The sequence below is a fragment of the Triplophysa dalaica genome, chromosome 2 (assembly GCF_015846415.1).
Source record: "Triplophysa dalaica isolate WHDGS20190420 chromosome 2, ASM1584641v1, whole genome shotgun sequence".
In the NCBI taxonomy this organism is placed as follows: Eukaryota; Metazoa; Chordata; class Actinopteri; order Cypriniformes; family Nemacheilidae; genus Triplophysa; species Triplophysa dalaica.
In genome coordinates this window covers 12,854,725-12,867,091 of record NC_079543.1, presented here as the reverse complement: position 1 = coordinate 12,867,091, position 12,367 = coordinate 12,854,725, and the positions used below count along the sequence as shown (strand labels likewise).

The 12,367-nt window shown below is 36.4% G+C and overlaps 2 protein-coding genes across 2 annotated transcripts; both read right to left on the bottom strand.

Annotated features, from left to right (window-relative positions):
- Positions 1-1,881: 1,881 nt before the first annotated feature.
- LOC130407835 (B- and T-lymphocyte attenuator-like) lies at positions 1,882-5,104 on the bottom strand. Its single transcript, XM_056731127.1, has 6 exons — positions 4,626-5,104; positions 4,025-4,348; positions 3,883-3,924; positions 3,630-3,752; positions 3,489-3,529; positions 1,882-3,403 (listed from the first exon to the last, which is right to left on the bottom strand). The coding sequence occupies exons 1-6, from the start codon at positions 4,711-4,713 to the stop codon at positions 3,080-3,082; spliced, it is 942 nt and encodes a 313-aa protein (XP_056587105.1). The 5' UTR covers positions 4,714-5,104; the 3' UTR covers positions 1,882-3,079.
- Positions 5,105-7,512: 2,408 nt separating this feature from the next.
- LOC130438529 (CD209 antigen-like protein E) lies at positions 7,513-8,842 on the bottom strand. Its single transcript, XM_056770469.1, has one exon. The coding sequence runs from the start codon at positions 8,236-8,238 to the stop codon at positions 7,513-7,515; it is 726 nt and encodes a 241-aa protein (XP_056626447.1). The 5' UTR covers positions 8,239-8,842.
- Between the last annotated feature and the right edge of the window lie 3,525 nt (positions 8,843-12,367).

The following is a 12,367-nucleotide window of genomic DNA, read 5'->3' as shown; positions in this document are numbered from 1 at the left end:
ACCGCATTTCACAGTGGCCTACTAGTGATGTTCCATACCTCCCCTTTACCAAACTTACTTTACTGAAATGATTTGTGCAAAATGTTGTTTATTTGCAATTATTCCTTTTTTCTTCATTGTCAGGATGGCTTTGATAGTATTTTACATAATTACATATTCAGGATCACGGTGTGGTGTGTCTCTTTTGTTAGATGGTAGGCTCTTTAGCTATGATATTTTACACTTAAAAGCAGACATTGTAGGATTAAATATATTGATGCGGCGACAGTGCATAGGCTTTTTACAAACAAGAAAGAATGAGCTTTTGGGAATGCTGGTTCATGTCTACCCTTCCCATTGTCATCCTGTCATCTTAAACTCTGTAATCAAATATATAAAAAACAAATATACATGTAAAAAAAATGCACCCAAATGCATTCTTAAAGCAGAAATGAAACTTGTTGATACAAAACATTACTAGTGAAAGATCCTCAGGAGAGTGAAATGGTATATAGACCTGTGTTAGGAACCAAGAATTAACCTTTGCTTTTTAAAGAACCAAATTGAGAGGAACGGAAAAAGACTGTGTGTACAGTTTGCACACAAATAATCAACAAAAGCAGAAGAAAAGTATTTTGCTTTTGACTTTGTGTATAAAACATTGTTGTTTTCCAAAAAAGTTCCGAAATGTAGCCAAAGTAAAGAAAAAAAACGTCACAATGTAAATAAAATCTCACATTGTAAGAATATGTGAATAACTCAATTTTGACAAAAATAGACTCTTAATCTCTTAATCTAAAGGTGATTAAGGTTAAGGTCTCAAGGTTAAATTGTTTTTAATTATTTTTTTATTTTCAAATGAATGATTACAGCCATTTATCAGAGAATGATTCACAAAAAGCATTCAACAAACATGCAAATCTTTTAAATCCCTTTTTTTTTGTAGAATGTGGCTTTATCACCTGGTCATTTTCATGAGGACAGTCTTGCTTTTATTCAAATAAAAAGAACAGGCAAATTGTGGTTAGAACAAAAAGTGTTTTTCTAGTACTTTGAATTATCAGGGTCTAGTTTCCAAACTGACTCGTGTAAAAGTAAAACCTGTGATTAAAATACTTTATGGAACTTCTTTTTAAAGGAATGAGTCACAGCCACTATTCTCAGGTGAAGTCTGTCTGGCAGTAGAGATGTTAAAATGACAGTGTAAAGTCTGGTTTAAAGGGATAGTTCACGAAAAAGAAAAAATCTGTCATCATTTACTCGCCCTCAGATTGTTTCAAACCTGTAAAAATGTCTTTGTTCTGCTGAACGCAAAGATATTTGGAACAATGTCAGTAACCAAACAGATTTCATCCTCTATTAGCTGCCATAGTAGGAAAAATAAATAGTATGGGAGTCAATGGGGGATGAGATGTGTTTGGTTAGTGACATTCTTGCAAATATCTTCCTTTGTGTTTAGCAGGACAAAGAATTTTAATTTTTGGGTGGTATGTAAGCTTCAGAGCATGTTCTGCCGGGAAGACTCAATCTTACATCACTTACTACGTATAGACCTAATCAGTCATTACCTAACCAATCATCATCTAACACTTGGGGTGTATAAGATCGCCACTTACTCTGCTTTCGCAGTTGAAGCAGCCTACATTCACCCCCATCCTCCCCACCACCCTAACCACAGGGGTGTTGGCTGCGGTCCTGCCTTCATCTTCAGGCAGGAAGTGCAGAAATTCTTGACCCTCTGGATGCGAGCTATGGACAGGGCCTACGCCAAAGAACTTTATATTTTACTATATTCGCACCCTGTCGCCGATCAGTTGTTAAATAAATGTTCATTGTCAAACATTCTTGACCCTGCATCTTTCTGGTAGAACTATCCCTTTAAAGTCCCAGTGAAATTAAAAATAACATTTCTTGTTTTTTATTCAAATATTGCAGCATTTATTACAATTAGTTTATCAAATTATCTCTCTTTATTTTTTTTTCATGTGCCCTCGTAATCTTCAATTATAATCTGAAAATGCATTCCGTCCAGTTAGTGACAATCCATTTTAAATTATGTAAATTAGACGGTTTGGGCGAGGTATCTGTTAACTCCTTCCCTTCAAACAGACTTGTTTTAATACATCCAATCAAATCCCAGTGAAAAACCACAATATTTTTCTCTTTCGAAATTCCGTTTCACTTGGAAATGCGTCAGAATACGGAAGTAGACATGATCGCACCTTCCAGTTCACAGGGACTTTAACATTAGAAAACTGATTTACACGTATGCAGTTTAAACATTCAGGTGTGGTGCGAAAATGAAAAATATTGGATAAACTGACTCACACAACACACGTGCAAACTGTACAGTGATGAATAGAAAGGAGTATGTGATTCATCAACCTGTAATACATTAACAGTTGGAGGCCGAATGTGTTATGCTTCAGTGTGGGTGGTATGTAATCCCACCATCATGTCTGGTAAATTGTAGTCCCCCCAACCCCCCACCCACCTCTTTATACAGGAAACACGTTGTGCTCTTGTGGGCTTCTCAGTTTTTACCATCTAGACATAAAAAATATGACCAAGATACTGTTTACATTATACTGTGTACCCATAAGAGTGGTGGACAGAATACCATTACATATCTGATTCATTAAATGTGCTACTCAAAATCTGAGAAGTATTTTTAACCCTTAATACATATCACTGATAAATCTAAAATATGATGATTTCAAAGCTTAATTCAATTCTTAATCATAAGAATCTTGAGTATTTGAATCAATCAATTAATGATAAATAAAAATGAAAAATCATTTCATATAACACACTGCTTTGAATCAATGTAAAAGTGTTAAAATGTAAAAGAAAATGGTTTCATTTTCTGGTGGTTTACTAAAATCATTGTCAACAACATGAAAATTTTCCCCATGATGATGACTTTTTTATATTTTCAATTTCGTTTGTAATCCTAAAGACCAATGAGAGAATGGCAACTGCCACAGAGATGTCCAAAGGAGTCCTTTTCCTTGATAGAGTGTCAGTTTTAGTGATTTCCTTAAACAGGCATGATTCTGAGAACTTCCTTTTAAAGTGTCTAAGTAAATGTTTCATGGAATTACCGAAATCGGATTGCAGCATATTCTGAAGGCTCTGTTTCTTGCTGCACTGTTGTTCTTGGCCCTCTTGATATAGCCTGGTGATTTAAAGAAGCATACACAAGCGGATTCTCCTCTTCCTGTTCTGTGGATCTCACATTGTTCTGGCAACCTTTTGATTTTTTCATATTGGCTGAGACTCTTTCATCTGATGTACGGTCTCTATGAAATCCTGCTCTGACAGGTGGAGTGTCATAAGCCGAGGTCAGTCGGCCTGAGGGAGGGTGGCTGTTGTGATGAGGACGAGACGGAGTAGTCGGATCACTTCTTTGTGTTTTCATGTACTTTGAAAGGGAAAAGCAAGCATTTACCACGTTTTAATTTTTAACAATAAATATTTACACAGATTAAAATTCAAACAAAAGATACCTGAATTGTAGTTGTTGTTTCTTTTCTCGCTGACTTCCTCCCTATAAAAAAATTGGGAAGGTCATCAATTCGTATCATGCATACAGTTTTTTGCATCTAAATCAAAATGTTAAGTTTAGTGAAAACCTCTAAATCCCTCACCATGACATCTGATGATAATGAAAGATACAGTGATTACTATGACAACCAGCCCTACTAGTCCTCCGCAGATAGACACATATGGCCAAAGCCACTGCAGATCCTTCTTTAGATTTGTCTCATTACCTAAAGTTAAAAAAATTGAAGTTGTTGATATCACCATGATCAACATGAACAAAGACGTACTAAAATAACATTTAAAATTATCACAATTTTTTTAAACAACAATTTAATATAACAATTTTCATCTTCTTACTTGTTTTGCTTTGATTCCCAGAACCTGAAATCTCCTTATGTGCTAAAAAATACATTTAAAACATCTCCAAGTAGTGCAAAAACAAATATGAATTTTACAATTTTGCAAAATGTCTACTTTTAAAATATATTTTTTTACTTACCCGTCACCGTGACATTTATGTGATGACTTACAGAGTTCTGGTTTTTACATCTGTATAAACCTGCATCATCCATTGAGATGTTCAGAAACGTCAGGAATAACATTCCTTCCTGCTGTGTATTATTCTTCCACATAGTTTCTGTGTAGTTTGATTGATTTAAGGCTTTACAGTCATTTCCATAGATTTTGCACCATGAGATCTTTGGGTTCCCCTGACATTTGTGTATAATAACAGTACAGTTTATCTTTAAGTCTGTCATAACAGGAGCTCGTATATGTGTGTTTCGTGGTACTTTGATAGATGTGAGGCACAAGAGCTCAGACCCTAAGAAAAAAATTAAAATATGTAAAAAAGAACAATGTTCTTTAAATATAGCCTAGTTTAGTGGTTAAATGCAGCCTACTCCTGTTGTTTTAAATCCGACCAAATGCCAATGAACACACAGAAAGAAATCTGGACGTAAACAAAGTTACAATGCTTTAACATGTCCGGTACAATAAATATTTTGTTTGGCAAACACAGTATCTATAAGCACATAATGATGCCTAGGAATCACATTTAACAACAGTCGCACTGACAACTTAATAAAGTTTATACTCACCATTTGTGTTTCCACTGACATGAAGAGATTTGAGCAGTATTATACAAGTAACCAACTCACAGATAATCTGTAAAACACCACTGCCCATGATTAAACGTCTTTAATCAGGTGTTGTGAGCTGTTGTTCGGACAGAGAGCTGTACGCATTGTGTATCATGTGTGTGGGAAAGAGCAAAAGTGAAGTTTTTCTGCAGGTTTCTCTATGACATCACTCACCATCTCTGTTTCTCTTTTCTTGTACTTCCTTAGATGCATGTTCACCTTACAGGATCATGTCTCTTCACCTGTATAGTTTCTCTGCATTTCTTTCTGGCTTTCTCTCTGTGGCTGTATTTCACAGATGCTCTTTATGGTTTGTTCTCTTTTGTCATTGAAAGTGTCTAACCAGCTCTGATGACTTCGTAGAGGTTTAATGTCAAACCTTCTTGCAAAAGCTTACGAGAAAAAGTATGAAGAAAATGTTTGTATTTCAGATGAAGACACCCCCTTGTGGATAACACATCGCTATCATTTTACTGAAGTGTACATCTCTCTATTCTGTTGTGTAGTTGGAAATATTTGTAGCGTTCTTGTGTGAAACAAAGTGAAAGTGATGGTCATACCGCCATCTAGTGCAAGAAAAACGATATAATCGGGAAAAAATAGTTGTTCTTTGGCAAGTCTTAAAAATTTGATAAAATAGAACCTTAGATGAACGACAGCACGTGACATATAACACGTCATTATGTATTAACAAAAACTAGGCCAATATACGGCTTCCATAGGAATTAAGAGGGTAAGTAAGAATGTGTTGATGCCTTAAATGATCAGCGAGCCGATTCAAATGTGTGTTAACACGGTATGAAGACATCAGGAATATCGATGCATTCCTTGAGAAGACTCGTATCTCCAAATTTCGTGATATTTATTTTTAGAAATTAAAAATAATAGGGTCAGAAATTAAAGGGAGCTAGGGGACAAGTGCTCCATGAGATGATGAGGACCAAGAACCTCCGATGATGGGTTCTGGCTCTGGGGCTGACATGAGGTTGATGAGGACAAGACTGCAGGTTTTTGCAGGATGGTGGTTTCTGGGATGACATTCGACATGACTGGAGAGTACTAGGAGGGCTATGACTAAACAATGTGGTACATGATATGCAATAGGCTACATGAGTTTTTACCAAAATATGGCACATTAGCTATACATTAAAAGCATGTCATGAAATACTAGTGACTAATACTCACTGGCGATTAAATGCATTAGAACAATATTTTTTAATATTAGTTCATGGTATATTCAGAATTGAAGGAACATGTCCTAGTGTGACAAATAACCTAATAATGGTTTTGGAACTACATAAGGGTGAATGATGACAAATTTGTTATTTGTGTTTGAACTCTTTTTAATTATCTAGGGATTACAGTCAAAAAACAACAATAAAAATGTTAAACATGCACATGTTTGCATTACACTTCACTAGAAATAACGTTAAAATAACCATAATGCAGTTATATTAGTTCTATTATGAGATGTTTAAGAATGTTTTTTTGGGCACTGATGAGAACAAATCTGATATTCTGCATGTTCTCTGCCTGATTTACTTTCAATATAACTCTAATTACATAAACATTACGACATCCGTTCAATATACATAACAAACAAAACCAGATCTTTCCATGCCTAAAATTCCAAATCACATATAGCTTATAACAGCCATAACGTTTTCAAATAATTCTACATAAACAATTGCAGATATCATGTTTGTCACGTCCACCAGATGACACTCTTGGTAAAGTGTTGTATACATGTTTTTCTGAGTGCTTGCTGGTTTTGGTTTCTATGGTTTTTACTCTTTTGTCTGGTCTTTCAAGAAACATCTGAAGTCTTTTGTCAACATTTGTTGCAATAAAACAAGCACCTACTTTCTTATCTTTATTTAGTCATTTGGCAGACGCTTTTATCCAAATTTGGCAGTATCTCTTCTATCCTATGCATTCTGTTAGAATTATAGGCCTACTAAGCGTCTGTGTTTTAGCAAATTGTGTTCAGTTTTTGTACATTTTGTCTTTTGCTATTATGAGTGCTTCCATTGTTTCTCTCAATTTACATGTACCATGTTGCACTTCATTCCTGCCAATAAAGAAGCACAGAATTGAGGTTTTGTATAAATTTGCGCCCTTTTATAAGGTAAACAAGACCCTTTAAAAAGATAATATTAAAGATGTCTTGATCTTCCAGTCCAGCATTCCAATTCAAACACAGCACTGGGAAATGTAATCACCTAAAACGTAATAGGTTCAAGTTTCACATATCAAAACAAACAACCAAAAATTAACTGTGTGTGATGTTGTTACCCCACCCTGTACAATACATTAATTTGTGTGTTTTCTTAATATAAATACCATTAACCTCTAAATTCATTATTAACCTGCCGCATACTGAAAAATCTCGGCACTATATCATGGGCATCCCCTACTTATTTGACATACAATTTTGGCATATACTTTACAGTACCAGGGAAGTAGGCGATTTGAGAAACATTATGTATAAAGACTAGGATATTTTGGCTGATTATGAATTCGTATGATCTCATTGGTAAAAATATATTGTGCCAGTGACGTTAGGTTTAGGATGGGGTAATAGGCGGGGCTTCAGTATTGTTTATTTATAGTAATGGTAGGTCTTTGTACCATTTACAACATACAAATTTGCCACCTCATAAAGTAGCTACCAATTCCCATAAGATTAGGATGCTTTGACATAAATTAACTTGGGGTATTATCGTATGTGAATGTGTCATTCGATATGATTTTTTCAGTATTTATTAAATTATGGTTAAAAATATCTTCATTTTTTACAACATAACTTAAATTTTGTCCTGTTGCTCCTTACCCAACTTAATGTTCAGTTGCAGAGAAAGTTTGGCTTTTCCTCACAGTCTCTATTCTCCCATTTATCAGTTTTTGTGTTGCGGGCTCCACAGCGTCTGGGCTGAACTGGGCACGCTGGAAGTGTGACTTGATCCCCCAGAGGCTTTCCATCCACCCAGAACCATTCTCCAGCCAAGAAGCGCAAGCCTGTCCACACACTGTCTGTTTTGGCTTCCAGTGTTCCAGTTTTTATTAACTGCAGTTGTATATCAGAGGGCACGCTGGCCAGGTCATTGTGGTGAACCTTGCAGTACTCCAGAGCTTCCTCCCAGGTCAGCTTCTCTTTTATAAGATGAATGTTATTGTAGCAGAAAAATGGACTTAACATAGCACAATCATTGTCATACCATGTGTAAAGTATGGATACACAATGTTGATTTCCATTAACATTATTTGGTTGACCTGGTTCCCATTGAGAAAAGGGATAGGAATCCCCATCAGACCACAGAAAATTCGTTAAGTTCTTCATGTCCCTTGACAGGCCGATCCAAGTGGATTTTGTGTATACTTTTAGCTTAAGTAACAAATTGAGTATTTGTTGTTCTTCTATACTTTGGACGGTTGACAGGTCTGTGTAGTGTTCCCTACAGTAACCACGAGCATCAGTCCAGTTCTTTGGGATGTTGACAAAGATGTGATCTCTTATAAAACCTATTGTCAGTCCACAAAGGACAAGCAGGAGACTGACTGATTCCTTCATCCTTCCAGTAAGTGGCTGTATCAATGCAGGCACAATGCTGAAATGTTGTGACTCCAAGTGTGATGTGTTCACATTATATGTAAATCAAGTGAAAGGGGGGGGCGGAGTAGAGATGGCCCCCTCTATCCGAGGGTTGTCCCCCCTCGATCAATTAAACTTGCATTCTCTATTGTCATGAATATATTTATGGTTACCTAAACTAATTGTTTAATTAGAAGAAAATGGTGTTTAAAGTTTAAAAAACTGTTGAGTTCCCCCTCCCCTGCCACAGTGGTTTGGCCCACTGCCTGCTCTCATTGTCAACATGTAGTATCATGGGTAGTGTGTTTTTATATTTGTTTCCTGTCTTCACAACAAAGACAAAAAATATATAAATGAAAAAAGCTTTATTGTTCACTTGTATTACAGTTTGTGAGACTTCTGTTCAGTTATAATCTGCATGATAAACCTATAAGCCTAATGTATATTGTCGCTTAGTGTCGTAGTAAGTACAATTTTGACTGTATTATTTGTGTAACCTTTAAAAATTGCTCTTGAGAAATTGTATATGTTTTGTCCCCCCTACTGTTAAATTAGATTTACGCCCATGATGCAAAATAATACAAGGAAGCAGGGAACAGTTTATGTAAACTCATGTATTTAAGAAAGTCACAGTTGAAGCAACTTCTTCACAGTTGAAGTTCTTCTAAGAAATAAAGAAGAGAGTTCAAGACAAGCAGTATTCAAACTTCTAGCTCTTGAATGTTTGCATTACAAATCTTTGGGGTGGTTTCACAGAAAAGGAGAGGCTTCAGTCAGGACAAGGCCTCATTTAAATAAGAATACTTAAGTCGTTTTTAAAACTATACTTAACAAAAAAAAACATTACTGTGTGCTTCTTGAGACAAAAAAAACTGCACTGAATTATTTTAAGATATGTCAGTGCAAGTTGTTTCATCAAGATACCTATATCATATAAGATAGTCTGGGACAAGGCTCAAGCACTGTCCGGGAAACCACAAGTTTAAAGCGGCAGTCCGTAGGATTGGCCTCTTTGTCGCCATCTCAGTTTGTTATAACTACTGCAGGTGATGTGCGGAGGTATTTCTTCACGTGAGTTGTGATTCGGCATTGCTTAGCTGTGCGGATGAGTCTGATGTTTTGAGTCGTGCCCTTTGGCAGTGCAGCGATGAGAATCTTCACTGTACAATAGTAGCGCATAATAAACACAGATAACATGTATTATTTCGGGTAGGCCTACTGGGTCATTTTGTTATTTCTCATGGAAACTCCCGTGAAGTGAACCTGACAGAAGATCCCCGAACGCGGGTCTCAAATGCTGACAGGCACGATGATGAATCATTATATAAAAAGTCATATATACTATATGCAAAGCCTTGCCATCATATCCGGGATATAAATCCGTAAAACCGTGCTTATTCGCGTCATTCATATTCATGAAAACAGATGAGGGGAGGGAACATAATTTCTAAATCACACTCGGTCCCAGATAATACTAATCCCGTTCGAATAGGTCTTAAATTACATTTATCATAATCAGACATCCCAAGTCTCCCGGAAGTTCCGGGAGTCTCCCGCATATTGATAGCGGCTCCCTGATGCCCGCAAATGAGTTAAAATATCCCGGAATCTAGAGCGAGTGATCAAGAGCGCGCATGCGAGACAGAGACTGTGCTTCAACACATGTAGCGCGCGCACGGCAGAAAGGGAGAGGGAGCGAGGGACCTTCCGTGTGGGTCTGCTAGTCTGCCTCATGAAGCGCATGTAATACAGAGAGCGTCCTGATTGGCCTGTTTCGGTAAATCAACCAATCAATTGTCAGTGTGGGCGGGCTTTTATCTCTTATCGAGTCCCGAACTGAATATATTCAGTTCAGTATATCTAGAAACAAGAGCGACATGGCAGAGGGAGAGGGCCCCAAAAAACGAAAATATAAGACACATTTTACCCAAGACTACACGAAAGTGTACCCCTGTCTTATAAAAGTGAAAAATAATGACAGTCTTGCACGCTGTACAGTTTGCAATAGCGACTTCAGCATTGCCCATTGTGGGTTAAATGATTGTAGATGACATGTTGAGGTGAGTTCATCAAGTTTCATTTGATTTCATGTGCATATTATTCAGGTCGGCTAACAACTATGGAGGACCAGGAGAGTCATGTGTAAAGTAATAAAGCATTTCATTGTTTAATAACTAATTCTTCAATAAAAATAGGCATTAATCCATTTATTTCTAATTTCATTTTTTAATGGGCAATAAAAAGCGTGATTGTAAAAATAATTATTAAATTAAATATTAATTCATCAATAAATACTTCAATTTAAAAAGGGACTTTTAAAAATCAACATAAAACACGAAATAAATACACCATTTTAAAGCGCATTAATGAATTCCTTTATAAATAGTGGAATTTTAAAATCTATTTCAAAATGCGATTTAAAAAGAAGAATAAATAATTGGATTTACAAATTAAACTAGAAATAAAAGTTTTAATCCGTCATTTAAAAGACTATTTCTTTTAGCATTTGCATTTCCATTTCCCCTCTGCATTTCCTTATCCGATTTGCTATTCGATTTGCCAAATCATTTAGCTTTTCCATTTAGTCTCTCTATTTACCATTTCCGTGACACTCTGGGGCCTTGCATGCTCAAACAAGGTAAAACAATGCAAATTAGCCGCGGTGAGACAGATGTAACAAGCTCTCTGATTGGCTAGTTCATTTTACGTCATGTTCAGAGGTGTGTCAGATGAGCAATGGAGAAGAGAGAAGAGTCTGTTGTTCACTACACGTGTAACCAGCGCGTTATCAGCGCCTGCTTATTCTCTAACACAAATCATAGAAAATGAAACTTATTGTTAGAACAGGTTAGAACATTAATACTGCCCGTGGAAGCAGCAGTGCTGCGGTCATTTTGGCGCCGAGTCTATTTATGATGCGATGCTTACATGGAGTCAACGTGACATAAGTTAAGGTGCTTATGGCCCTAATGCTTATAGATTCACGCGAAATGTAACAGTTTTACCATTAAAGCATGTAACTGATGTCAGCTGTGTTTTAATCCGCCAATATCTACTCTTTATGAAACCGCAAACACACACCATATGCATATAGTAGATGCAGTGGCGGTGTTACAAATTTTCTGTTACCCGTGATATTTTGTGACCGCAGTAGGCGCTGTTGTCACTGTCGACAATTCTCTACGCAAAGAGCGTAAATTCGGGCGAGGATGCCCTTTTGCTCGTGCGCAGCTTTTTAATGTCGTGCAATAACGCGCTTAGTTCTCGTGCACGTTACTGTGAGCGGGCTTTTCGGAAAGTCTGTTAAGAGTGATGACGTGATGTGAGTGCCTGAAGACGCAGATTGAACTGTACAAATCAGGATCATTTAATTCCTCTACTGATTGCGTTTGGCATTATTGTGATTGCCATGGTAATTGTTTTATAGCCAACATGTAGGTGTGTGTATGTATGTATGTATGTATGTATGTATGTATGTATGTATGTATGTATGTATGTATGTATGTATGTATGTATGTATGTATGTATGTATGTATGTATGTATGTATGTATGTGTGAGTATTACCCTTTACCCAAATAATAGAACAGCAATCACGACAATCTAAACGTTGTCCATTTAAGAAACATGGACATAAATGAGCTTTGTGTTATACATAAATACATAAATACATGCATTATAGGCTATAAAATGTACATAAGAACATAATATTATAAAATGATATGTTTATAATGTACAGAGTAACCTTGTTGTACAGCAGCTCACCATATTTCACTATGCACGGTAACAGGCTAAAAAAATCTTTTAGCTTCCCCTGTTTTACACAGAATATCCTTATTGTTCTTCATATTCACTCTTTTTACATCTAATGCCTTATGTCTTATCCTGAAGAGAATTTAGCTGTGATGAGAACAGTGACTGTGGTACAGCAGGTCACCATATCTCACGATGCACGGTAAAGGCCTAAAAAAATCTGTTACCTTCCCCTGTTTTACACAGAATATCCTTATTGTTCTTCATATTCACTCTTTTGACATGTAATGCCTTCTGTGTCTTATCCTGAAGAGAATTTAGCTGTGATGATAACAGTGACTGTGGTACAGCAGGTAC

What these genes read in the sequence shown, in the direction of transcription:
- LOC130407835 (XM_056731127.1), bottom strand. Translation starts at nt 4,713, where the DNA reads ATGGGCAGTGGTGTTTTACAGATTATCTGTGAGTTGGTTACTTGTATA. An exon ending in CATAAATGTCACGGTGACGG is followed by an intron (nt 3,925 to 4,024) that starts GTAAGTAAAAAA and finishes TGTATTTTTTAG; the next exon opens with CACATAAGGAGATTTCAGGT. An exon ending in CATTATCATCAGATGTCATG is followed by an intron (nt 3,530 to 3,629) that starts GTGAGGGATTTA and finishes ATTTTTTTATAG; the next exon opens with GGAGGAAGTCAGCGAGAAAA.
- LOC130438529 (XM_056770469.1), bottom strand. Translation starts at nt 8,238, where the DNA reads ATGAAGGAATCAGTCAGTCTCCTGCTTGTCCTTTGTGGACTGACAATA.